The following is a 26,941-nucleotide window of genomic DNA, read 5'->3' on the forward strand; positions in this document are numbered from 1 at the left end:
CATAAAAGAAAGTTCAGTAATCTTTCTCTTTTCCAAAGCAACCACCACCCTTGTTAGAGACTGTCTGGAAGTGCCATTTTTATTTTTGGTCGAATAGGCCAATGGAGAACAACATCAGATGCACATTCACAAGTGTTTGCGCAAGTCATTCAAAGACTTCACTCGTGTATTTTAGCAGCATGAACATTCCCAAGGAGTTAGGAGACCACAGCCAAGGACATGAAGTTTCACAATGGAGCCAGTCCGAGTACACAAGATACTGAAGGAGGAGGATAGTTAGCTTAAGTTCGCCAGTTTTCTTCTGTTTTTGCCTAGCCCTCTGCCACCTCTCTGGTCAACTACTGTTTGTTGTTCTGACTAAAAGATGCACTACCACCTTCTTTCAGTCTCCTGTGCATTCAGTCTTGCAATTTCTGAACTTTTATTTTACAGTAAACAATAAACTGAATCCTTTAGTTAAATCTTACTTCGCGGTTTTCAGACTCTGCTACAGAGCACAGATAGAGATAGTTTTAATAACAGCCTATGGAAGCAGACACATTCTTATCTTGAAGCACAGAGCATCGGCCTCCCCAGTCCCTTTTCCAGTTTCTCATATGAATCCAAATGAGAATACACTTCCCAGCAGTTGAAATCACACAATTTCCTTAAGTTAGGACCTCATTTGCTAATGCAACACCACCTCAGCAACATGTGCTTCTGGATTAATCCCATCTATCTTCACCAGACGAGGTGTGGCACAGAGCATATGTTCCAAGTTACTTCCTAAGGCTTAAAACCTTCCTTAAACTGTTTCCTCTCTACAGAAAAGTCACTTTGGTGACTTCTGTCCTGAAACTGAGACAATTCTTGGTGAGCACATGGCCACCTTTAAACATGTAAGAACAACAAAAAAAAAAACACCCAAATTCACTAAGTTAGTAGCGGAAAATTCCCCAAAAAGAAAAAAAAATTTACATCTCTATTCCATTGTGTTGTCAGACTGTTTGTTGTGTTCCATTTACATCAGAACTAACTAGGTCCATTAAAAAAAAAAAGTAATGATGAAATAAATAGATGCTGACACTAGTGGGATTTCAGGGGTGTTATAACTCATCGTTTTTCCTGCTTTCTCCTCCAGCTTCTAGTTTCTTCTCTTTTTTGGACCCTGTGTAATGAAATAAACACAGTTACACACTGTAATAGCTTTTACGGCATACAAGGCAGCATTGAAAGTCACTGACATTCATTAAGTATTCCACTGAACTCTTGATCTATTTACATAAGCCAGAGGAATGCTTTGGGAACTGATACTCAGCTCCAAAGAGCTGAAGACCTTACTACCCTCCACCTGTTGAATATCGTTGTCTTCACAATACTACTGTCAGAAAAACATGCACCTGCAGATCAGTTCCTAGAGAGCTTTAACAAAGACCGGCTTACACCTAAGGAACTGGCTATAAACTATTGTGACAGAGGCATAAATCAGCTGCTGAGGCAGTGGTACATTGTAACCTCACACTGAACAATGAACATTTGAAAACTGTGAGAAACCCAAAATTTTCATCTTCCTCTTTGCAGAAATAAGAACTGCTCCATAATCAGGATTTTCATCATATTGCTACATCCTACATCCTTTTAGGATGAAAAAAGCCTGCACTCGTAGCTATCAAAGTTCTAGACCACTGATCAAACATATACCCACCGGAGTCTGATTGAGGCTCATCACCTATTGCTTTCTCAGCCGTAGGAGGTTCCTCAGCTGGACTGATATCCTCAGGTTTATCTATATATAAAGCAGAAAGAGCACAGAAGTTAAGGGAAAATACACAGAAATTGGATGCAGGGAGATTAGGTGACCAGCAGCAAGCGAGGTTTACAAAAAAGTCAGCCATAGTGTCTCAGCAGGATTCCAGTAACTCACTCTGACAGTAGATCCCTCTAGGACACTCAAGAGGAACGTCACAGAACTGCTCCTTATTTCTCCCTGTCTGTCTTCTGGGCTTTATGTCCTTAGATGCCTTGGAGATCTACTTACAGACCAGCCACCTTTGGAATTGTGACTTTAAGAGAAACCAGCAGGCAACTCTGCTGACAAACAGCAGTCTAGACTTAAAAGAAATGGGGTACTCAGAACCTGAGGATCTTTTTTAAAAAAATGTTCAGAAAACAACAAGCCTTAGCGTCCCAGGCAGATGTTTTTCTGGGGCCCACCTAAGCTACAAACTTCTCTCATCAACAGCTCAGTGCATTTCTTGATGTAGGACACAACCATGAATATTTTTTCTAGACATCCAGAAGGCAACTGCTGGCTTATCTTTCTTACAAGGCAGACAGCCAAAGAGATAGATACTAAATAGGAAGATGTAACCTAGGTAGTACATAAATCTTCCTTCTCAGAAAGCTAGCAGAAACAGAGAGCTGGGGAGGGGAAAAAAAAACACAACAAAAACACACGACTGTCATACCTAGGTTTTCCCAAGTCTTTGAGAATTAGGAGAATCATTTGATTCATCAGTTAACTGGCGTCTTCACATATTTAGCTCCCTTTTAAAAATGTGTTACTATATGGCAATTATCTAATACTAAGGCCACACTTCCCACCCACTCCTTACCTTCTTGCTTCCCCTCCGTGGGAGGGATAGTATTCTCAGTCTCGGAGGTTGCTGTAGCATTCTTGCCTGAATCAGGTTTTGTGGCATTCTTCTCCTTTTTAGATTTGGGTTTTGCAAATTTGGCCTTGTTCAGAAGATACTGCACTTCCCTGTCCAACGCTGCTATCTTGAGCTCTATATCTTTGGACAGCAGGACAGGTTTCTCAGCAGGAGACAGCTTTTTCTGTTCAGCCAGTGTCTCATTTTTCCACATCTATGGGAAGGGAGGGGAAAGGTGCTTTTTGGATGTTTCTTAGGAGTTGTGACTGAGATTGTGATACATCGTAGTTCCTGGAACTGAGTGTTCTAACACTGCTCAGGATAACACTGCTCATTGTTGCATTTCTACAAGTTTCTTAGTTACACAAAGGACAAAAAGCAACAGAACCCTCAAAACCCAATGGCTACTTCTGAAAACCATGTAGCCAGATTACTGGGCTATACCACCACTCCTGGAGATAACTGTCCACACATAACACAAAAAAAACATTCCCCTAGAGCTTTCTGGGGTCACACAGAAGATTAGAAAACACTGAAACACACAAAATGTTTGCTGGTGGCATGGAAACAAGACATGCATGCTCTATTCCCTGACTTTGGGTGAATGTACAGTAGCTACTTCTTGAAATGGGAAGCACAACCCATTTACCATTGTTTCATTGATTGCTTTTTCCAGCGTACCCAGTTCCACTTCCGTGAATATCTGGTCAGACTCTGGAATCATGCGGGCTCCCCTTAAAGACAAAAAGAAAGTTTATTGTTGTTTAACCAAACAGATTATATATTGGCAACTCGGAGTTCACACCACCAGTAAAAACCAGTAATAAATAGTCTCCGCACATACCAAATTAGCACATTTTACACTTATCTTTCTAACATCTGCTGCAGGAAACAAGAGTCCTAAATCTATCTCTGGATGTTAGGAATGGAATACATAGTCAGCAAATGCAACTATCACAACAACAGAAGAACAGGGAAGACTCAAAAAGCTGAGACCATAGAACCAAGAGGGAAAAAAAGTCTGCTTGGAAATAGTGTGTATAGCATTGGACGCTTCCTCTTCTTCCAGTTTAAACAGTTTGCACACTTCTGTTAACATGTTTTGCAGAACCAAGTGCTAAGGAAGCTGAGTTTTGGGTATCTTTCCTCACAAGCACTAGCGACTTTCAGAACACATTCAATCTGGACAAGTCCTGCTGGCATCCCTTATGTTATGAGCTGCACAACTCTTATTCCTAACAGCTTGCTCTTACTTGAGGAAGATGTTTGAGTGGTTAAGCAGACTCTCCAGGGCAGCCAGGCGTTCTGGCCATTTTCTCCTTTCCTCGACACGGAAAAAGAGGTTCCTACAAAGCTTCTTCAGCTCTGAAAGCTTGTCTTTCAGCTCCTGCAAAAGGGGGAGAGCAGAAAGCAGACAATTAGCTTGCCCAGTCTCTAACTCTTTCCCTTGTGAACACTGTAAACCCCAGAAGTTAAAACTTGCAGTTTTGTAATTCTCTATTAAATACACCATTTCCGTACAGTAAAATAAAATAAAAGCCACGTGACTAAGCTTTACGCAAAATCAACAGGTTACTGCTAATGCTGTTGAAGACCATTCATACACATTGAACGGTCAACGGAATATGTCCAACCACACATCCATATGGTTGGAAGAACTAATACATATTACATCTGTGCACTGCAGAAGCAAGAAATTTTCAAGAACTAGATTATAAAGAGTCAAGATGGATCTATACTCTGTCAGCCCATATGATGATTTCTATGTCAGTTATAGCAGACTGGTATCTCAACTCCATGCAGCAATACCTTAGTTGCAGCTGCATAGCCCTCCTCCTCCATCCAATTTGAAGCTTCACTAAGTTTTTTCGAAATTTCTTCTCTCTCCTCCTCTGTTGAGACAAACTGATACTCTTCTTGGTAAAGCTTGTCCTGAAAAGAACAATGCAAGCATTCCCTTCAAACAACACTGAGTGTGAAAGGAAAAGCCACCAGGTCACCCACTAGTAACTGGGATGCACTCTGAAGTCCAGGCATACTGCATGCATCGATTAGGAGATTTTCATTCAACCCTCCCAAATCTGAGCTCCTGCTCCCAGCATTTCTATGTGCATGATGGTAGATGTGCTGAAGTTCATTCTGCATTTAGGAAACCTCTCAATTCCACATGGGCTTGGGAGGCCTAACGTTAGAGAAGGTGACTGAAGGATTAGAACCAGGCTCTTCCAATCAGCTCAAAGAACCCTGCATCCAGATCAGCCAAACTACACGAGCCACTTCTACCCATGTTCCAGGAATTCTCATTTCTTTATATCCCTGTCTTACCTGGGTCTCAAAGATGAAGGACTCCAAGCTGTTGGCTGATTTTTCTCTTTCCTGTTTCTCTAGGTCTCTGACTGTCAAGTCTTGGAGTCTAGCATGTGAACAGAGCAGAAATCAAAGGTAGTAAAGTAAGTGCCTTTAGATGAGCACCACATCATATACACCAGTTTGAGTAATCACCATTCCTTCAATCCTCCATCTCTAGGAGAGGAAGGTGACAGGTGGAAAAGATTCAACTAAAGGGAGAGAGACAGCGCAGAATCCTTCTAGTTTTGAAGTCACAAAACTCATACAGCATTGACTATTTAAAACCAGAAACACTCTTTGACTCAAGAAATCCAGCAGCACTATAACAAATTTTACTATTTGCGTAACGTTTCTCTGGCTGCTGCTACCTCTGCTTACACCAAGAGCTCTGTTAGGTTGAGTGTGATCTCTACATTAAGTATTGCAGTCCCAGAATGCAGACATGTGCCATGGCAATTCAGAGTTGCCAACAGTTTCTTTGGAGATATTTTTCCCTGGTTCATTTCAAGAAGCTCTCAAAGACAGAAATCTAATCTAAGACCAGATTAGGCATCAAGGACCAAAGACGGAATGTTTCACTCAAAGAAAATCAGTTTAAGGGAACAGAAAAGGTGTCACTCCTGCACAGGGAATACAAATTGGTAAGAGGTAATTTTTGAAGCTCTCTTCCTTTTGTCCCAAAGCAACTCACTTCCTTCATCTAGAGCTTTAACCAGGCAGAGCTATTGAAAACATACTTTTTCATTGAGCTCTTCAGTTCATCCTCTAACAGATCAGGCACATCATTTATATCCAGTTCCATGGTGATTTCATGGACAAGCTTTTGCTTCTTGGGTGCTTTGATTTTCTTCTCTTCCTCTGTTTTAGTAGCTGTGCTTGCACCAGAACTTTTGGATGGTTCTTCTTCTTTCATAGTTTCTCTATTTTCTTTGGGATCCTGTAACAGACAAGATAAATTTTCAGACAAGCAGACAGATTTGCATTGTGTTCCAGTAATAGCCTGAAAGATGTTTCTAATGCAACTGAATTCGAAGGACCTAGTTACCAAAGACTGCCCAAGCAAGTAAGAAGAAATCTTGGGCATATCTGCAGGACGTAAATGGAAGAATGCATCAACGCATTTCCACAGGAATTCTGTATGCAGACAAGACACTGACAACTTAAGAAGGAATAAAGGACAAAGAGAGGCTTTAGTAGAAAAGAGATGTCCATCCTGCAACTGAAGACTAACTAAACTTTTTCCAAGGCAGGCCATTAATAGAGAAAGAATGCCACTGAACACTGCAAAACAATAGGTATTTATTTGCTCCAAATGTACCCCTCAGACACCAAAGTCTCAGTCCCATTCTTTCAACCCGATGCTTACCTGAGACTCTAATTTCTCGCCTTCTTCCTTTTTTTGTGGTTCTTCTTTCAGAGGGGTACTTTCTGCCTGATCTGGAAGTGGTGACTGCTGTTTCTCTTCTCCCTGCTCTTCACCAGCATCTTCTGCACTGCTCTTCTGGCCTTGTTTCACTGCCTGCTCTTCTTTAGCTGTTTCTGCTAGGCTTTCTTCTTCTTCCTGACCACCACAGGCAAGTACAGGGGAAAACAAAAGAAAGTTTTTGAGTAGAAATTCCATGCAAACATTTCACAGAACAGGTAATTCTCTGCAAAAACACAGCATTCACAGAGAAAGCAGACATTAATGAGGGACTGTACGAGGTGGGATAGAGGCAGAATATTAAGAGACACTTCAGTGCAGAACATGAATCCATGGCACAGAACTTTCATCTCACTGGAAGGAAACCAAATCAGTACTGCCAGTGAAACCGCAGTTGTGCCTATATGGCCCAGAAGAAAACAAGTAGCCTCCTAGACGCTTATACTAACAGCACACACAGAAACGTATCTATATGTCACCAGAACAATTTAGAAACAAGACACTTCGACAGAAGCAACTCCTGTAATGTTAGTCCACCACTGCTGGACTTGCCACCAAAAGACCACAAGTTTCTTTAAATGCATCAATTTCAGAGGAATACAGGACTTTCTCAAAAGTACATATTTAGAAGTTCTGACACCCTGCCAGACACCTTGAATTCTGCTCACGTGAATTTGCTGCCTCTTTTGCAGCCATAGCAAGACCTAGGGACTTCCTTCCACCTAACTGTCAGGGCAGTCACCCTGGGGCTCACCTGAACTGAGTCTGTCAGGTTCTCTCCAGTCTCTGGTGTATGGCCACCACCCCCAAACAGGCTTGAGATTGTGTTTCCAAGTTCTGTCAATAGGAGACAAAAAGTCCAGAACACCGTATTTCCGAAGGAAGAAGTAAGCCCTCTTCAGCGATCAGTTCTTTCCCTCACAACTGTAATGATTACCAAGGAGCTTCCCAACAGGTTTGCTACATACACTGCAGAACCTCATTCTTCCTGACCTTATTTTGTACTTCTGCATGCACACAGAAGTTGGGCCTCCACCTCTGCAAATTTGTAACTTCAGCTAAAAAGCTCCAAGCTTCAGCCTGTGACTGCATTAGCCATCTCTCCCCTTCACCTCCAAACATGCAGTTTCCAACTCCTCTGTATAGGCAGTCTTTGCACTTTCTCTAAAATTCAAGAAGTGCAAAGCACAGATGACAGCATCATGACCCAGACAACCTGAAGGGAGAATGTTGCAGGGTTGCGGATGCAGGACTTCCCTTCAGGACAGACCTCCTGAAATGATCAGATGTAAATGAACAAGAACACCTATTTTTCAAGTTGCAATGCATGCAATAGTCACCTTAGGAACGTATGACATCTCAGAGCTCCTTGCAGCACCCAGAAGCCACTTGCACAGGGCTTCTGTGTGCTCTGGAGCTATTGATATCAGAGACTATGGTTAACTGTCTAATTTCCACCCCTCAAATACATGGTGCTTGCTGTGCTCAGAGAAACAGTACGCTTATAGTAATCCCAGATACTGCTAATAAAAAAAAAAGTCAGTATGAATATTAAAGTTCAGCATTTACTTGTTAGAGTTGACTCCTCCTCCGGTTTGTCTTCCACCAAGGTCTCAAACACAGATTCCACCTTGGAGAGGTGAGCATAGAATTAGTTTTAAGAAGGGACCATCACTAGCATAAACAAGGACAGAACTGGGAAGATAGACAGGTTGATGAACATCACAACAGGGCTTACCCGGTCAAGACTTAGTACTCCGCTCTCATCCATATTGAAGTGAGCTTTGATGCCTTTGGACTCGTAATCTGAGTGCTTCTTGAAACTGTCTCCAACTCCCTTTAACCTCACAGTAGTGAGATTGAGAGATCCAAAAATCCTGATGATAGACAAAAGCAGAAAGTGATTAAACTTAAGATGCAGAACAGCTAACCATTTCTCACATCCACAGCATTGGACAACTGCACTAAGCAAGGAACCAGTGTTGTTCGGTTTTCTAAAACAATTTGGAGAACCAATCTGCAAATACGTACTAGTGGCCAGTCAGATACATAGGCTGGGCACACTGCACTCTCATGGGGCTGTCTGCTCTGTTGCTGAACTCAACTCACCGCAAGTCATCCTGGTTCAGGAAAGACAGATCTCCATAGTTGACATAGAACTCAAAGTCATCTGTGTAGCGGTTGAAAGTGATAACTTTACGCTGTGGATAGGGTGCCATGCGCTGGAACAAAATCCTCTTATTATGCTTTAAACTCTTGGATTTATCATCTTCCTCAACTTCACGAGTAAACTCCACCTGCAACACAAAGACGAAACAACTACCAGCTGCCTTTACAGCATCCTATGTTAGAGGCTTCCACAGCATTTGACTGTCCTACCTCATGCAAAAGTTGGGGAACAGGTATGTGTTTTTCAACAGAGATTTCTGTATTCCTGACTTCTTAGATATATCACTTCTGTATTACTAAATATTTATTCTGTTTTCTTTATTAGATTTGCAGAAAAATCTCCATAGCTTCCTTGCTCAAAAAAAATCCAATAGGTCACCTGGAACATTTCTCCCAACATAGCCCCATTTACCCACATCTTTTACAAAAGAAGGCAAGCCAAGGGTTACCTGGATAGGAAACATAGCTGCGTCTCGAACCACAAAAGGCTTCACCTTAAAGGCTTTGCTCAGAGCAGCTGCCTGGTAGACTGCACCCATAGCTGCAGCCTCATCAGCATTGATATTCTTGCCCAGTTCTTCTCTATGAAGTGAAAAGCAAAAGACATGAGCTTTGCAGCCACTGCCATGAGCAGTAATTTGTCAATAGGAGACATACTAGGGGGCCTCACATACTCACTTGCCCACAGCTTTCAGCAAAACTTCCTGCACTTTGGGGACCCGTGTGGCACCGCCAACTAGAATCACCTGGTCAATTCCATCCTAGGGATTGGAAACAGTCACCTTGTCTTTGAGAAAGCAATTTTGGAAAGCTAAGTTCAGGGCTTCCTTATGGTTCTTCCCCGGACATCGCACTCTGATGCGGTGCTTTAAGAACAACCATGCTACATGCTGCACTACATGCTGCAGTCCTAATGCAGGTCAGTGCCTGAGGTCTCAGACAGGCTGATGTGAGGCCATGCCAGCAATAGGAACCTGGAATCAGGTCTGTCAAACATGGTTGATATGGCCACTGCTAAAAGTCACCTGAACTTAATTTAGAATTAAACAAACTACAGTTTATGCCAGAGGAGCCAATGACTCAGACAGCAAGCTGGACCAGAACAGACGGAAACCCGGCCTCTAAGAGGTGAATCAATGTCTTGCTTTGAATACAGTAGCCAAAAGATGCTCAAGAGTACGCTGGCGTTCTGGAATGTGAGCATTTAGCAGCACAATAAGTCTCTCCAAATGACTGCATCACATTTGGTCCAACTGCAGTCAGGAACAGGGCTTCTAAAAGGAGCGCTCAAACAAGAAGCCTGAACAGCAGCAATTCTGTTTCCAAGCAGTTTAAGATTAAAACTTCAGAAGAGAGACCAGAACCAGCATCCCAGACAAAACAAGGAAAGACCAGCCTTTAAAACCTACAGCCCAAGAACACAGATTTTTTTAACAGAAAGAAAACACTCCTCCAACTACCTTATTTCTGGTAGATAGTGCAGAGAGCCACAACAGACTCCTGCATGACACTGCAAAAAGTAACTTCTCTGCAGCACCAACACCACTGTCTACTACAACAGCAGGCATCTGTACCTCTCAGCAGTGCTGATGCCTTGTAAATAACACAGTCACTGATGCTTTGATCATGACGTGACAGCAGCTCCACAAATGGAAACCTTCAGGCTTCTTAATGGATTCCTAAACATACCAGTTTCATTTCTGCGCTGCTCAGAGCCTGTTGCACAGGTCCTGGGACTCGCTGAAACAAGTCAGAGCACAAATCCTCAAATTCTTGCCTTGAGACTTTGGCCTTGAAGTCAATATCATCCAGTAGCCCCTCAATCTGTTGGGGGAAAAAAAATAAGATGTTAATATCCATGGAGCATTCTACAAGCAAAAATCTTTGCTTGCTTTGCCCAGTGTGCAAAAAGTTCCAGCTTTGTTAATGCACCCATAACTTGACTGCACTTCATCTGAACCCTACAATTGCTAAGGTGACGAGAAGACAGAATGCAGACATAACAGACAGCTTCTCTCAGACATTGTGAAAGTTTGTTTACCAAGCTTCGCACAGCTAACTTTTACCCAATACATTAATTTGATCAGTAGTGCTACTAAGTGGGCACAAGTTTAGAATAACTGCCAGTGCCACCACCTCTGAAATACTGGGAGTGATGCTTCTCAGCATACTGACACTGCAGAGAAACAGTTATGCTTTATTAATATTTAACTATTTATTAGATAATTAATCTAAATAACATCATCCCACCCTCAGTCCCAAGAACTCTGGAAACCCTGCAACAAAAAGTCATACCTGTGCCACATGGTCAGCATTTGCACTCAGGACAGTTTTCAGACGATTGGCCTCCTTTAGTAGTTTGGCCATGGCCCGGGGATTCTTTCGGACATCTTTTGAGGGATGTTGATCATTAAAGAGCTTTGCCAAATAATCCCGGAGACGAAGCTCCATCTCTAAACCCCCAAGAGTACGGTCAAACCTGGAAAGAAAAAAAAAAAGAACCAGGATATAATAAATTAAAACAAGCTGAAAGCAAACAAACCTCATGTATTATTTCACAACTATGCCAAGCAGAAAGTGGTCAAAAATAGCTGAAGTACTATTAGCTGTGTCTGCAAAAGAATGACAGTTGCTCCAAAAAGAACATCTTACATAAGCCAAGAAAAGAAAGATTCACCACCACAGTAGCCATTGTACAAAAAATTTCATCGTATGTATGGTAAAGGCCTTATTGCTAAGCCCATCAAACAGCTGAGAAGCCAAGGGATAACTGTGTCAGGTCCCAGGTATTTTATCGAAAACAGTAGTATAAGTGTTTTCAGAGTTAAAATTGCTGAGCTGGACATCTACAGCATCCCCCTCGTTATTTGGCAACGTTTAACTGCAGTGTATTTTTGTTCCTCTCCAGAAGGATATTCCACTTTTTCAAACTGACACCCTCTACTTCTGTAAGATCTTATCAAATGGAATTACATTAAAATGGGTTGAGGCTGTATTAAAAAAAAAAAAAGCCTGAAACAGACTAAGTATACTGATTGCCTCCTGGGCTCCTTCAATTTCTCAGCTACCTTCTGCAGTGATGTAAGAATTATTAACAACTGTAGTCTTCTCACTCTACATTCTTCCCACTTTATGATCCAAATTACCATGCTGAAGTCTCATTCAAACTTTCTATGTTTAGAAGAGACTGTGAAACAAATGATTTATTTCCTGAGACCTTCAGGTTTTGCGCAACTTGTGTTGAATTCTTACCCAATGCCCTGGATCTGCAATTGAGGTTGGGTTCCCGAGTCCTTAGTTTTCACTGTCTGATACGTAACAATAGTACAAACGGTGCTTCCTGCTCCCATGTCGTAAAACATGATATTCTGAAAAGAGAAGCTAGGACGGTGAAGCAGAAACACTTGGATATCCCCCATGAATAAGGAAAGAACACATGGCTTTCCAAGTTTGATACAGGCCAAGGCTATGTCTATTCCCTAGACTGGCTTTATACCATATGACAGAGATGCAGGACTCGTACCTCGATCAAACTAAGGAGATGTGCAGGATCATGCCTGACACAGATAGACAAGAAAAAATTTTCACCCATTTTGTAAATCAGAAATCAAAGCTTTGCTCTTTAAAAGTTTCTTAAACCTCAGGAAAATCAACTATTTCAGAGTCAGTCTTCCAATACCTTAAAAAAAAAAATAAAATGCTAATGTTACTCCCCACCAGCTGATGGGCAAGAAACACACACTTTTTCAAGATGGGAACTTCCAGCCACCTGGCCTTCACTCCAGAAGCTCTGAGGCTTTTAAGGCTCTACCACATTCACACAGGATTTCACATCTTCATCTTGTTGATGAACACATGAAAACAGAGGACACTGGCTGAACAGCAAGTCCACTTCCTCACTGTTAAGGCCTTTTTGATTTTATCTGCAGCGCTTTCTCCCCTGCCTGCATGCACTTGCATGGGACTATCTCCCAGCTACACCTACCTGTGCTGTGGCATTGATGTCTTTCCTCCTAAAAACTCCGTAATTCAATGCTACAGCAGTGTTGTCATTGATCAGCTGCAGAACCTTCAAGTCAGCCATGCGAGCGGCATGCAGAACTGCCCTCCTCTCCGCCTGGTTGAAGTAGGTGGGAACAGTGATCACTGCATCCTTGATGGGTTGCTCTGAAAGAGTTGGTGGAAGAAGTTTTTTCATCAGAGTAGCCACATGCAAAGACAACATAACGGAGTGACGGTAGCAAAACCAGAGAATCCAAGCTAAAGACCCCTACACAACTCAATCCCGAAGCAACATCAGCAGCTAGTATCATTAGAGATTACTCCGTTCCCTGTTTAAATCAAGCAGACTTTTCAGATTCTCATAAAGCCACTAATCTACTGCTTGACTTTCATGTGTCAAAATTATCTCAAATGCCTTAAATTGTAGCAGATATGATCTTCAATGGAACCTTACTTCATCAATAAATTGCATTCATTCTCCAGAGTAAAAAGTATTTGGACTGGCTCTGATGTTACCGAACATCATACAGCTTCCCAGTAATGCCACAAATGAAACACATCAATCAAATTGACCTGTAATTTTCATTACTTTGTGATCTCATTACCACCACAGCATGGAAACATCCTGTTTCTAAGATGACCCAACATCCCACTTCTAAGAAACCATGGGTTTTCCAGACACCTTCTGTCTCCATTCACATTTTATAATACACAAACATATGCAGGTACTGTAAGAAACGTAAGTCCTTCCAACCTGCAAATTCCTCAGCCAGACCACGTGAATAGTTCAGGACCATACCAAGCATTTCCTCTGGAGAATACTGTACCACCCTACAAGAAACAGAGAAGAAAGGAAGTTACAACAGAGTCAGCTACATAAGTCCAATAGCAAAAGTCCCACTCACAAGGAACCCAGAAGCAGTCACTTACTGGGATAGCTTGAAGATAACTGTCTGTCTCTTTTCATCCTCCACCAGTACATGTTCTGGGAACCGGGTCTGGTACAGCGCCACTTGGGGGTTGTTGATGTGCTTACCCAAAAGATCCTGAAAGTATCTGAATGCCACCTTGGGGGTCCTTATAGACTACAGAAAGAAAGAATAAATCACCCAACTGCATTTATTTGTCCTTCCTGCTGTTAGACAAACCTCTCCCAATCTACATGGTGAACAATTCTTGTGATGGGATTTTGGAACACAAGCCTGGTACACAAAGAGCTGGTAGAGAAAGCCAGCAAAACACCAAGGAGATAAGAAAGCAAGTACAGGGCAAGAAATAAAACTTCCTCTTAATTTAGATATTTATCATTTTTATGATAAATAAAATAGATATTTATCATTTAGATATCAATCAATATCAATTAGATATTAATTTAGATATCAATCAATAGATATTTATCATTTATCAGAACCCAACTGTGGGAACACCTTCTCATGTACATGAACTGCAGCTGGCATAAGAAGCAACGTGAACTCTTACCATTCCTAGTGCACTATCACCAAAGAGACGTTCATTTTCCTTCAAAGAAACAGCCACAGGTGTTTTCCTTCGCGATTCCCTATACAGGAAAAAAAACAGCAATAAAGGTGAATGGTCAATACAGAGGTCCTAGCGACAAAGGGTAGCGATTACTTTCCAGAAAGACTAAAAGATTCTCAGATACCACCTACAGAGAGGAAGACCAGCTCTATTAATCGAAAGAGCTGCAAATAGCAACATCTCTCTTCAGAACTTTCATATCTTCCAATGTTCTTCATGACAACCGCAACTAACACACTTGACCGAAACACAGACAGCTATCTTTCAAATTAACAGCTGAAGTTGTGGAGTTGTATAATTTTTCCCATAGCACTAAACTACTTAACAAGAGATGAATCATTTCTGCTACAAATCCAAGTATGAAAACACTAAGATGAGGATTTCATTATGATAACTATCAAATGGCTTGAAGTTGTCCACTAAGTTCATAAGTACTTCTGCACGCTACCCACTTCTGAATACTTTTTAACACGTTAGCAGCTGTCTATCGTAAGGCTACAACAAAATGACTTGACGCGAAGAAGACAGACTCACAAGCAATGTTCTAGAATGGGCTACTTCGTAATTAGACAAAACTTGCATAATTTTTGCTTCCCTCCACCAATGAGGGAATCAAGACAGTTCCCTCATTCTGTCAATGACTGCCACGTTTCAGGGAGCTAGGTGAAAAACACACTTATTACCTGAGTCTAGACTCCCAGAAAGCAAGGATGCTCCTGATCAAAAATCCTCTCCCATCCATGTTTTTTCCATTCAGTGTCTTGAGGACTGGTGGCAGCAACAGCAGCCAAGTGAAAGATGACTTTTATTTGCTTCACGAGTGACTGTGGGTTCTGAGCAGCAACACAAACCTACTTTCGTGTTCCATTATGGAGAACTGAGAATCTGGCTTCTTAACGGTATATGCAGGAAGATGATACTACGCTCTTTCACATCTGTATCACAACGCATTATCAATTAAACAGACCTCGGGTCGCTTGCTTACAATGCGCCCAAAGCACAACTCAGCACCCCTAAGACAAGCGTAAAGGCTGATCTGCTGCCCTGCTGCTCAGGTTGGCACTCCACAGCCGCTCAGCCATGCTCGGAAGCGCTAGGACTGAATTCAGGCAATCCTAAATTAGATAGCAGGGATGTTCCCCACATGACACTGAAACAGAACTAACCGAACCCCCCGCCACCCCAAAACTTTGACTCCTAGTGGTGTTTGCGATGACCTCTCAGGCCCCAGCACGAGACAGCCGCTAGGAACGCGTGTGAGCAGCAGCCCGGGCCGCCCCAGCCCCACGCAGCACCGGCACTCGGCCGGGCCGCAGGACCAGCTGCTTACTTGTTCAGGACGATCTCCATCGGCACGCCAGGCTTCACGATGGCGATCTTCATCGACTCGCTGCCCATGTCCACCGACATCACGGCCAGCGGCTCTGCGGCACGCGAGGGAAGCAGACGCGGTAAGTGCCCGTGCTCCGGGAGGGGACGGACGCCGCTCCCCGCCGAGCAGCCCCGGGCCCGCCGGGACGCTCCCGCGGCACGAGTCCCGCCGAGCGCCCCCGGGCCGCCCCGGCCCGCCCCGAGAGCCGCGGGGAGACCCCCGCCCGGCGCCAGCCCCCGCTGCGTCCGCGGCCCGGCCCAGGCCCCGCCGCGCGCAGCCCCGTGCCCGCACGTACCTGCCCGCGGCAGGAGGCAGGCGAGCAGCAGCCAGCCCAGCGCCCAGCAGGGCGCCCGCGCCATGTCCTCGCCGCCGCCGCGCGCGGCCCCGGAGCGCCCCGCCCGCCCCTCGCGGCCCGGCCCGGCCCGGCCCGGCCCCGCCCGCCCGCCGCCGGCCGCCGCCGCTGCGCCCGCGGCCCCGCGCCTCGCGCAACGCCCGGCCCGGACGCGGCGCAAGCTCATTGGCGCGGGCGGCAGCGCCGGGCGCCGCACGCCAATCAGGCGGCCCGCGCGCCCCCATTGGGCCACGTCGGGGAGAGCCGGAAGCGGGCCCGACGGGAGCTCCGCCACCATTGGCCGGGCGCGCCGGGGCGGGGCGCCGGGAGAAGAGAGGGGCGGCCGCGTGCGCGGAGGCGCTTTGCGCACGCGCCCTCACGACAGCAGAGCCACGTGCGGCCCGCCCGGCCCGCGAGCGCCCCCTGGCGGCCGGGAGACGCCTCGCAGGGGAGCCCGCCCCGCCCCGCCCCGCGTGTGACACGTTTCCAGTAAATTGTTTTTAAAAAGTCAACGTTAAAAAACAAACAACAAAACAAACAAACACAGCCCCAGCGCCTCGCGGGCCCGCAGCCCCCAGCACCCCCCATCCCTCAGCTCATGAACTGCGTGTAGCCCTCGGCCCCCGTCACGATGACGTCCATCCAGATGCGCATGGCCTCGGCCGACGGGGCCACCACGTAGTACAGGCGGTCGTGGGTCTTCACGCAGAACGTCAGCGCCGGGTTGGGGCTCTGCGGAGGAGAGCGCAGTCAGTTGGGGGCTGGCAACGAGGCCGCACCACGTGGCACCCACGCCCCGGCCCCGCGGGACAGGAGGCATCAGGAAGGCGGCGTGCTCCTGCTGCCCCTGTTTGGGGTGTGTGGCCAGCCCCTGAGGCGGGTGCGAGGCACTGGCAGCAGCTGCATTAGGGGCACGAGGCACCGGCTGTGCCGGAGTGGGCGCGGGGGGGAAAGACCGGCGTCACAGCAGGGAGCCTGGGGAGCGAGAGGCAGGCAAAGGGGACAAAGCCCTGGAGAAGCGGTTGAGAGCTCAGCTACATGCTGGAAGAGAGCAGATGCCCACCATCAGCAGGGAGCTGCTGCCCACCACAGCTGCGGGGCAGGCAGTGGCTCAGTGAGGGGGGCTCTGTGCTGCCCGAGAAGGTGGGGGGCAGCCCCAGCTGCCCGCAGGTCTGGGACTAGGCTTGCTGCACAGCGGGTCCTTTCACCAGGGGCGTTCCCAAGCAGTCGGTGTTGGGGCCCATCCTCTTTAATATCTTTATTGATGACTTGGATGAGGGAATTGAGGGCAGCCTCAGTAAGCTTACAGATGGCACCAAGCTGTGTGGAAGTGTCAATCTGCAGAGGGTAGGAAGGCCCTGCAGAGGGACCTGGACAGCCTGGGTCAAAGGGCAGAGGCCAATGGGAGGACATTCAACATAGCTCAGTGCCAGGTCCTGCACTTCGGCCACGACAACCCCATGCAGTGCTGGAGGCTTGGGGCAGAGTGGCTGGAAAGCCGTGCAGAGGAAAAGGGTCTGGGGGTGCTGGTCAATGCTCGCCTGAACATGAGCTGGCAGTGTGCCCCGGGTGACCAAGAAGGAATAGTGCAGCCAGCAGGGCCGGGGAGGTGATTGTCCCCCTGTGCTCTGCTCTGGTGAGACTGCAGCTTGAGTGCTGTGTTCAGCTTTGGGCCCCTCACTACAAGAAGGACATCGAGGGCCTGGAGTGTGTCCAGAGCAGGGCTACGAAGCTGGTGAAGGGCCTGGGACACAAGTCCTGGTAGGAGCAGCTGGGGTGTTAAGTCTGGAGGAGGCTCAGGGGAGGCCTTACTGCTCTCTCCAACTACCTAAAAGGAAGGTGTGAGGAGCTGGGGCTCAGCCTCTTCTCCCAGATAACCAGTGATAGGACTAGAGGGAATGGCCTCAAGTTGTACCAGGGGAGGTTTAGGTTGAAAATCAGGAGACATTTCTTCTCAGAAAGAGCAGTCAGGCACGGGGACGGGTTGCCCAGGGATGTGGTGGTGTCACTGTCCCTGGGGGTGTTCAAGGAAAGGTTGGACGTGGTGCTGAGGGACATGGTTTAGTGGTGACAGTGGTGGCAGGGGGGTGGTTGGACCAGGTGATCTTGGAGGGCTTTTCCAACCCTAATGATTCTGTGATTCTATGATGCTGGTAACCCGGGCATCCTCACTGCAGAGGACACAGTGCAGGCAGGTGAGAGCACAACAAAGCAAGCCCCAGCTCACCTGTAGGGCCACGGCTCCAGCACAGCACCAGGCAGCAGAGGCTGACACTGAGAACCAACTGTGCAAGCATCCCCCTTGCAGCTGGGGTAGGCTGAAGGGGCTGGGACACCTCTGAGACCCTGCACAGAGCACAGCATGCAGCCCTTTCATTGCCGAGGGGTGGCTCACAACAAAGGGTGCCCTGGCACGGCACAGGGCATAGCCTGGGGCCAGAGGCTGCCCAGGGGAGGCCCCACTTGTCCCTTGCTGTGCTGGGGAGGAGCAGGGGGTGCTCAGAGCCAGGGACTGGTGCTGGGGTGCGGTGTCAGTGCCAAGGGTTGCTGGTGAGTAGCGTGTTAGTGCTGACACGCAGCACCCAGGGCAGGCAGGATACGTACATTCACCAGGCTGAGGATGAAAAGTCCTTTCTGGTTAGGAAGGAGAGAAGGAGAGAGGAATAAAGAGCTGGAGAGCAGGATGGGGAGAGCCTAGGCCCCCTGCCTGGCGAACACACTACCTATCATAACCTGCCAGTTGGCCTGGGCAAAACACAGCCATGCCCACGCACCAGCCATGTCACAGACACTGCCTGCCCTGGCAAGGCCAAACCCGGCACAGGGACAGCCCTTGGGCCCTCGGCCTCAGACCAACCACACTGGATGCATCCCTGCTGTGGGACAGCATGAGCTGTCCCTGCTGCTGCCTCCAACCTGCACAGATCAGCGCAGTGCAGAGGATGCCCTGGGTGCTGAGGGCACGACGCGACAGCAGTGCCCAGGTCTCACCTTAGCAGCGCTGCGGAGGTGGTCGTAGTAAACCTCTTCGATGGCTTGAAAGTAGATGACACCCTTCAGCTTTGTCTCGTGTTTATCTGCCCGAGGGAGGGAACTGGTGTCAGCTGTGGTGCTGCAGATGAGGGCACGAGGAGGGGGAGGGGGGCAACACGTATGGGGCAGGGGAGCCTGGAGCCATCCAGCCACCATGCTGGGGCCAAGGGCTGAGCACAGGCTGGCGCAGGACTGGCCGGAGAGGTTCCCTCGAGGCAACGCAGGCACTCACCCACGTAGTAGGAGACTGTGCGCTTCATGCGGTCGAAGACAAACCAGCGTTTCTTCCAAGACTTTATCTTGCCCCCCATCTTAACCAGGTAGCCCTTGCACATCTTCTCCGTCAGGATGACATGGTAGCAGGTGTCCACGCTGTGTCCTGAGGACTCAATGTGCAGCCGCAGGTCAAAATCCTCCTTGCGGATGGGGAGGTACCGTGTCAGGGGCCGAGCCTGGGAAAGAAACACTGCTTTGCAAACCCTGCTGCATGAGCACCACAGCAAGAGCTGCACACCCACCAGCACCACCAAGCCCAAATTGGCATCTTCCTGCCTGGGGAGAGGGGCTCTAGCACCCCAGGAACAGCTGGGAGCTGCGGCCCCAAGCCCCACACCTGTGAGAAGTGCTTCTCCCGCAGCTTGACCTCCTTCTCCACTAGCTTCTGCCGGCGCGTGGTCTCGTCCTGCAGCCGGCGCTCCAGCTGCTCCCGGCGCCGGCGCTCATCCTCCAGCGCCTGCCGCCGCAGCTCCATCTCCCGTTCCTGCAGGCACAGAGGTGCTCAGTCCCAGCGGCTCAGGGACCTGGCAGCTCAGGGACCCAGTCCGTGCTCTCAGCCCCCAGCCTGCTCCCAAGGATGCATTTGCTCACCCGGGACTCCATGAGCCGCGACTTCTCGGCGTGCGCCTCCTTCAGCATCTTCTCCATCTCCTCAATCTTTCCTGTGTCCATCCCGCTTGCGCTGCAAGACAAGCGCAGCCGTCACCCAGGCACAGGCAGCCCGTCCCTGCACAGGACCAAGTGCCACTTGGCCGACACGTGCCGGCAGCACTGCCAGCCACCCCAGCGGGCACGGCAGCACCCAGGACAGGAGTGCTCAAGCCATGGCCCGCTATGCAGCACGGGTCCTGCTGCCCTGCCTGCACCACGGGCTGGCTCAGCATGACCAGCTGCTGCTGGAGCTGCTGGATGCAGTGGCAAAGCCCCTATGCTTGGACGGGGCGAGGACAGGGCCTGGCACATTCCACCAGACACCCCAAGGACCAGCCCCGGAGAGCTGATGCTGGTGGAGGCTGTGGGTGAGCATGGGATGAAGGATGGTGCCATGGAGGTGTCGCAGCAAACAGCTCATGGCAGGAGGCTCCCATGCAGCACTCGAGCCCCTCCCAGCACAGCCTCAACACCAACCGCCAGCAAACCCTTCCGAGCCCCAGCATCTCTGTGAGGATGGGGCCTGCACCTCGGGGCAGCAGCAGGCTGGGAAGGGCATCCTGGCTCGCCAGGCAGCTGAAGTGCCTATGGCAAGGGCTCCAGGCTGAGCTGGACACACAGCCTGCACCCCTCTGGCTGCTCAGCCTGGGGCCAGGAGCCAGCCCCAGGATTACCTGGACATGTTATCGGGTGAGCAGGCCGAGTTGTTGCCTGTGGAGATGCTGGTCTCCATGCTGTCCGAGCTCTCCAGGCTGAGGGTGTCATACGCGTGGTCCAGCTCCTCAGCCCGGGGCCCCACGCTGTGGGCATGGTGGTGATGGAGGATGGAGTGATGCATGAGCGGGGGGTAGGAGGTGGGGAAGGGAGGTTGCCCGTGCAGGGCTTCCCACTGTGACTGAGCCTCAGCTGCCGCTTTCTGCTTCAGCTCTGCCAGGCGCCGCTTCTGCTCCTCGATCACCTGCTGACCTGCACCCCGGGAAGAAGGAGAGAGGCAGGTCAGCGGGCAGGAGTGGGCCAGCAGGCTCTGCTGCCTGGGCCCACAGGGGCACAGAAGCCACTACGATGGAGCACCATGCTCAGAGCCTTGCTGAAGCCCAGTTTGGGGCTGTCCCTGAGAGCAGGGCTCTGTCCAGCTCTGCTGCAGCACCGTGCCTTGCTGAACACTGCACGCGATGGACACACGCAGACCTGCACCTGGTGAGCACCTGCTGGGGAGCAGGTCAGCGCTCTGCTCGCATTCCTGGGAGCGCCACAGGAGTTGCAGGGGGAATAGGGGTAAATGGAGGCAAGAGCTGGAGCCGTGACTCCAGGGTGGGCACAGCAAGTACCCTGGGCAGCAGCATCCTCTGGGGAGGAGCTGGGCTCAGAACCCAGTGGGAAGTGGCACCCTGGTGCCAGCCCCAGCTCTGCAGGCGAGGGCTAGGCAAGGGCTGACCCAGCTGCCTGGTACCCAGCAGCTCCCAGCCTGGCTGCCCCCTCTCCAGACGTGGGGCTGACATGCTGGCACAGTCCTCCCAGAGGGGTAGACACAGCCAGCTGCTCCTCCAGACCATCACCTGGCACAGAGCAGCCCACAGGGCCACATCCTTGCCCACACTCAGACACACGCAACGGTGGCAGCCAAGGGGCACATGCGTCAGGCTGGCGGGAGCAGGCTGGGCAAAGCACTGGATGGGGAGCAGCCTGGGACCATGCTTGCCAAGCCCCCACGCCAGCTACAGCACCCCAAAGCCTCACCTCAGGGAGCTCTGGCCTAAAGAATGCCACGGACAGGGATGTTGGTCAAGGTGGCAGCCCCTGAGGTACGCCCGCTCTTGCCCCTTCACTCACAGACACAAACATCTCAGCACAGCACCAGGTGCTGCTGAGCCCCACCACAGCACAACGCTCAGGGGGACAGGGAGGCAGGGCCCAGGCTCCCACACGCTCCAGGCGGATGCAGGTGCATGGAGCAGCGAGCTTCTCCCAGCTCCTCTCATGTGGAGCACCCACGGGGGCTGGGGGTTTGTCAGTAACCAGACGCTGACAGGCACCCCGGGGTCCTGGCTGGTCGTGCCCCCTCCCCATCCACGCAAAAGGCACCAGCGAACAGCCATGCTGCTGCCTTGGGGCCACTCGAGGCAGTCCGTTTCTACCTGGTACATCGCCTGGCTGCAAGGGCTCTGCTGAGAGTGGGTCGGCTGGAGGTGCGCCGTCAAGTGGAGGGGTTGAGGGAGGGGGAGAGAGAGGGGAAAAGCAAGAAACCGTAAGAGAGGCGCCCGTGTCCCGCTGGAGCCTTGCTGCTGCCCCCAGCCGTGCTGTCCACAGGGCTCCCACAGCCCGGGGCAGTCCCGCTGCCCTTGGCCAGGCAGGAAAGGGACAGAGCCGCGTTCCTTCCTCTGCCAGGCACTGGCCAAGATGTGCAAAGAGGCTGGAGCACAGCCAGAGCCCGGGCTGCCCTGGGTGGCTGGGACGGGAGGCGCACCCCGAGGAGCTGGGGCGGCGTGGAGCTTACCCTTCTGCTGCAGGGCCAGCTGGCGCTTGGTCTCGATGTCCTGCAGCGTGGCCGCCAGGTTGCGTGGCAAGCTGCCTGCGTGGCTCTGGGCGTGCGGGGGGCCCTGGGGCAGGACAGCACACGGTGAGCACGGCCCCGCGTCCCCGGGACAGGGCTGGCACTAGGCAGCAGCCCCCCACAGGGCACGGCTCCCCCTGCAGCCATACCTTGGGTGAGGGGCTGCGCCCCAGCATGGCGATATTGAGCTGCGAGGATGACGGGGTGCTGCTCTTCATCCGAGGGGGGAGCACACCGCTGTCGCCCTCCATTTTGGCACGATAGACCTGGGCACAGAGACGCAGAGGTGAGCTGGGAAAGGGAGGCTGCAAATTCCCACAGTGGGCAAGGGCTGAGAGCAGGGCTGGCCCCATATTCCCCTCACTCCAGCAGCGGTGCCAGCTCCTGCCCCACACACACGGCACACCACGGATCTGCTTGCCCCAACGGTGCCAGCACAGCGTGGTGCCGGAGGACACAGGACACGGCCCCGTGCTGCTGTGGGCTCCAGCACCCAACCCCGAGTCCCCTCCACGCTCGGGCCTCCCCCAGGCACAGCAGCTTTGCACCATGCAGTCCCCACGGCCTGAGCCGCTGCCTCAAGGGACTACGGGGGGAGCAGGGCATTACCTGGAGAGACTTTTGAGAAGAGTGAGCTTTAGCTGGAAGTGGAGGAGGGGAAGAACAAGGAGAGATAGGGGAGGAGGAGGTCTCAAAGCCAGCCATGACCTCCTGGTACCACTTCTCTAAATCAAGAGGCGGGAGCCACGCTGGGCCCCCTGGAAGCTGCTTCTCCATCTGAAGAGATATTGCACGAGACGGGAGGGAGGGACGGACGGACAGAGAAACACAGTAAGAGGGACAAACACAGAGAGAGTGAGAGGTCAGAGCATCCCTGCCCCGTGCCTGGGTGGTGCCCAGCCCCGGGGAGCAGGGCCGCAGGAGGGGAAGTGCAGACCCCAGGGACCCGTGGTTCCCAGCTGAGCCCCGGCAGCTCCAGAACACCCCTGCCCCTCTGCTGGCCAGCACCACGGGCTGGGCAGGGCTCAGGCAGGTGCCACACAGGCAGCAGAGCAGCAAGCAAGGAGCTGAGCAGCCACGGACAACTTCCTGAAGCTTTTTGGGCTGCACGGCAGCACGCCAGGCACCTCAACCCTCCCTGCATGTCCTTCTCAGCCTGCTGGCACCCCTCACCACCAAGAGAGTGCTCAGGGGCAGAGGGAGGGAAACAGGACACAAACCTCTGCGGAGATGGAGGGAGAAGAGAGAGCCAGCACAGAAGGAGGAGGAGGAGGACCGCAGCCTGGGGATGAAGGAGCTGGAGGGGCACGGCCCAGCGGGGAAGCGGCAGGGGCACAGACGCTGCACAGGATCCCCGAGAGCTGCTCAACGGTCACGTACTGGGCAGAGAGAAGCAAAGTGAGCTGGGAGAAGGGACTGTGGGCAAGTGTGGCCAGACAGAGACAGGCACAGCGGAACAAGCAGTCGGCAATGGAGACAAGCCTGCAAAAGAGGGCTTAACATCCCCAGGGGGAAGGCCAGCTGGTGGTGATGACAATGCTGCCAGTCTCCCCAGTGTTGCAGAGCACAGAGCAGGGACATCGGATGTCCCCTCTCCAGCCCCTCGTCTTGCCTCCAGCCCAGCCCAGGCCAGGCACTGCGCAGGGGACGAAGCTCTGTCCCAACCTGCTCTGCATCCTCCTGACATGGGAGCAGCGGCAGAGCGCTGCCACGCTGACCCACTTGCTCCCTGCTCTGCTCCCGAGCCTCGCTCCAGCACCCGGGGGGTGAACCCTACCCGGAGCATACAAGACACATTCCCCAGCTAGGAGACAGGGTCACTCCCATCACTCCTCCTGCTCAGCTGCAGCAAGAGAAATTACCCAGCCTAGGAAAGAGGCAAGCGCTGAGCACCGGACACAGGAGGCGGCCGTGCAGCCAGCCCACTGCAGCTTTGCTTCCCGCAGTGCTGCCCAGGACGCAGAGCGGGCAGCCCCTGGAAGGCAACCCGAGCATGCTCTGGAGCGGGTACCTCGTTGGCTGCAGAGGGTACAGCAAGCAAGAAAGAGCGTTGAGCAGCAGCAGGGGCAGCAGCAGAAGCTTTAGTGTCCAGGCTGGAGCCATATGCATTGCTGTAGAACCTGAAAACGTCAGACAGCCTCATGTACTCCTAGAAATCCACAGTGGAGGAGAAGGAGGAGAGTTAGACCCATGTGCTAGCTCATGGCACTGACTGCAATGCAGGAGTAAACCTCCCCATGCACGCGCATACCCCGCCACCACCAGCCAAGCCCTTCCCTGCCAGCAAGCGGGGCCAGGTGTCCCAGCACACTGCCTCTCTGCTGCCTTAGGTGCAGCATCACTGGCTGCTGGGGATAGAGGGCTCCATCCTGCACTGCCAAGGCTCCCGTCACCCTGAGCCCAGGATCTCCGAGGTCCCAAGCCAAGGCATGCTGGTTGCAAGCCCTCTCTGGTGAGGCAGCACTGGAGGAGGTGCCTCAAGCCACTCTGGCACCAGCCCAGGCATGGGGCTAGGGGTGAAAGCAGCACCCCTGAGAGCTTCCCCCCCCGCAGCCTTGCAGCCGCCATTCCCATGCCACTGCCAGCCAACACCAGTGCAATCTGGAGCAGGCGAGGGCAGGCAGAGTCCCTCTGTGCAGCCGCGCAGGGGTTCGGTGTGCAGAGCCCAGTGCCACTGTCAGCAGGAGTGCTGGGCACCCACTGGGAAGCCTCACATGTGCAGTAGCATGCCACAGACTTTCCCTCAAGGCTTAGGCACTGGCAGAAATTCACAGTTAAGTATCTTCTGTCAGACAGCTCAAAAGCCACTTCCTCACACTTTCTGAACCAAACATTTCAACGCGATGAATTTCGGAAAGCATGTTCTTTTTTTGGGGGGGGAAAAGCCAGGCTAGCAGGATGGGCAAGGATGCTGTCAATTCCCCAGCCAGTGGTAAGCACAGAGAACGCTTGGGGCGTCTGTGCAGTACAGCGCAGTGCCAGGATTCGAGCGGATGGCAGCAGCATGGCGCGGGTGCTAGCCTGTCACAGGAGGAGCACAGCAGGGACAGGCACCTGGTGCCAGGCTCAGCTCAGCCTCCTGTGTTAACGAGTCCGGCCACCAGACGGCCAGACTAGGGACACGCAGGGCACAGCGTGCTGCTCCGAGGCGCTGTCAGCCTGTGTAGGGGCTCTGGTGTCTGCCTGGCTGCCAGCGAGGAGACCCAGGCAGCAGCTCGGTCTGCCCGGCACGGAGCAGATGGGGCAAGCACACAAGCACGTGCAGTTAGTGCCATTACCTCTTGTGTCTTGGGGTAGGAGTGGGCAGAAGGAGAAGCTAAGGAGGCAGCTGCTCCTGGCAGGGGGCTCAGGGGCTTAGTTCCCTCTAACAGCTCATAAGGCTCTGAGATTTGGAGGGTTTCCTGTGGGAGGGTAAAGATCACATAGGCAAGGCAGGCACAGGCAGCAGGGACACAGCAGCAGGAGCCCCTGCCCCCCCGGCAGGCAGAAGGACGTGACACCGCGGCACAAGGGGACCCCGCCGTCCCACCCCTCTCCTAGCAGCGGACGGGGAGGCACCACAGCCACAGCCCCCTGGTGAGAGCTGGGCTGGGAGGCGCTCTGCAGCTGCACTGTCCCCTCTCTGGTGGGCACGCAGCCCTTGCTGTGCCACCTGCTAACAACACGGACTGTCTTGGGGCTCTTGCAGCATCCCAGCAGCCTGGAAGAAGATGCTGCTGCTCCCCAGTCCAGCTCTGTTGCATTTACCTCCCTCCCAACCTGGTGATGGTTCCTGCAGCCCACAAATAGGCTTAGAGCAGCCAGGAGCACCCAGCTCTAGCCAGAAGGCACTGGGGAGCAGAGGAACTGCTGCAGACAAGAGCTTGCTGTGCACCAGGCTCATCCCCACTGGTGAGAGCAGCTCTGCACGGCAGGAGAGCAGCTCTCAGGACAGTACCAATATCCTCCCAGTTACCTCTTTGAGTGCTGATGACATCTTGGGGAAGCTCCTGCCACCTGTGACGAGCTGGTATCGCCTCTCCAGAGACACAAGCTTCTCATTCTCCTGAAGCACACAGTGACAGCAAGAAGGTTATCACCACCCTATGGCCAGGCCCCACCAAGCTCATCCCAACTGCCAGCACCTGTTGCAGGAGGAGGCAAGATCCTGTCTCAGCCTAAACAGCGACAAGCCCCAGCTGGGATGCTGCAGAGACCTGTCCTGCCCTGCACGGGGATACATCCAGCCCCAAGATTCTCTCTAGCAGAGGCTGCTGCTGGGGCAGCTCTGCACGAGTAGTATCTCCATCCCCTCCCAAAGCACACCCAACACTTTGCACACTCCAGCACCCACAGCGCAGGCACAAAGACCTGTGACAAGTGGCTGGGGCACCCCCAGGACCAGGGAGCGTGTGCTGGCCCAAAGCTGCCAGCATTACCTTCTGCAGGAGCTGCAGGATGTTGTTCCTCTCCTTGGCCAGGCGTTCAGCCTCCTGGGCACTCTGCAGATGGATCTGGGCAGCCTGAGCATCCAGGGCAGCCACCCGGTCCTGGGGGACAAGCAGGGGTTGAGCCGCTGGGGGGAAGGGAGGGGAGGAGGCTTGGCTGGGGGCATGGGGGTGCTGGAGGGCAG

At 51.5% G+C, this 26,941-nt stretch overlaps 2 protein-coding genes across 21 annotated transcripts in view; both read right to left on the reverse strand.

Annotated features, from left to right (window-relative positions):
• Positions 1-50: 50 nt before the first annotated feature.
• Positions 51-15,935, reverse strand: HYOU1 (hypoxia up-regulated 1). The gene is made up of 24 exons (XM_080567842.1): positions 15,783-15,935; positions 15,446-15,539; positions 14,056-14,134; positions 13,507-13,661; positions 13,331-13,407; positions 12,560-12,741; positions 11,827-11,942; positions 10,870-11,053; positions 10,264-10,398; positions 9,253-9,335; positions 9,024-9,156; positions 8,515-8,702; positions 8,144-8,282; positions 7,975-8,035; positions 7,160-7,242; positions 6,349-6,543; positions 5,720-5,919; positions 4,959-5,046; positions 4,443-4,565; positions 3,887-4,020; positions 3,283-3,367; positions 2,595-2,847; positions 1,685-1,765; positions 51-1,147 (listed from the first exon to the last, which is right to left on the reverse strand). The coding sequence occupies exons 1-24, from the start codon at positions 15,844-15,846 to the stop codon at positions 1,086-1,088; spliced, it is 2,994 nt and encodes a 997-aa protein (XP_080423968.1). The 5' UTR covers positions 15,847-15,935; the 3' UTR covers positions 51-1,085.
• A 377-nt stretch (positions 15,936-16,312) lies between these two features.
• PHLDB1 (pleckstrin homology like domain family B member 1) overlaps positions 16,313-26,941 on the reverse strand; it is a 30,757-nt gene continuing 20,128 nt past the window's right edge. For 6 of the 20 annotated variants that reach the window (XM_080567814.1, XM_080567832.1, XM_080567824.1 and 3 more), the window contains 14 exons: positions 26,748-26,858; positions 26,285-26,374; positions 25,608-25,730; positions 24,341-24,478; positions 23,550-23,708; positions 22,479-22,595; positions 22,273-22,375; positions 21,914-21,958; positions 20,453-20,744; positions 19,719-19,809; positions 19,465-19,611; positions 19,084-19,303; positions 18,810-18,895; positions 16,313-16,550 (listed from right to left, as the gene is read on the reverse strand). In XM_080567814.1, the coding sequence (XP_080423940.1) occupies positions 16,410-16,550; positions 18,810-18,895; positions 19,084-19,303; positions 19,465-19,611; positions 19,719-19,809; positions 20,453-20,744; positions 21,914-21,958; positions 22,273-22,375; positions 22,479-22,595; positions 23,550-23,708; positions 24,341-24,478; positions 25,608-25,730; positions 26,285-26,374; positions 26,748-26,858 (1,863 nt within the window). In that variant the 3' untranslated portion in view covers positions 16,313-16,409. The other 14 variants (XM_080567822.1, XM_080567819.1, XM_080567816.1 and 11 more) reach the window with 8 other exon arrangements.

Source organism: Anser brachyrhynchus, assembly GCF_964034855.1.
Source record: "Anser brachyrhynchus genome assembly, chromosome: 25".
In the NCBI taxonomy this organism is placed as follows: Eukaryota; Metazoa; Chordata; class Aves; order Anseriformes; family Anatidae; genus Anser; species Anser brachyrhynchus.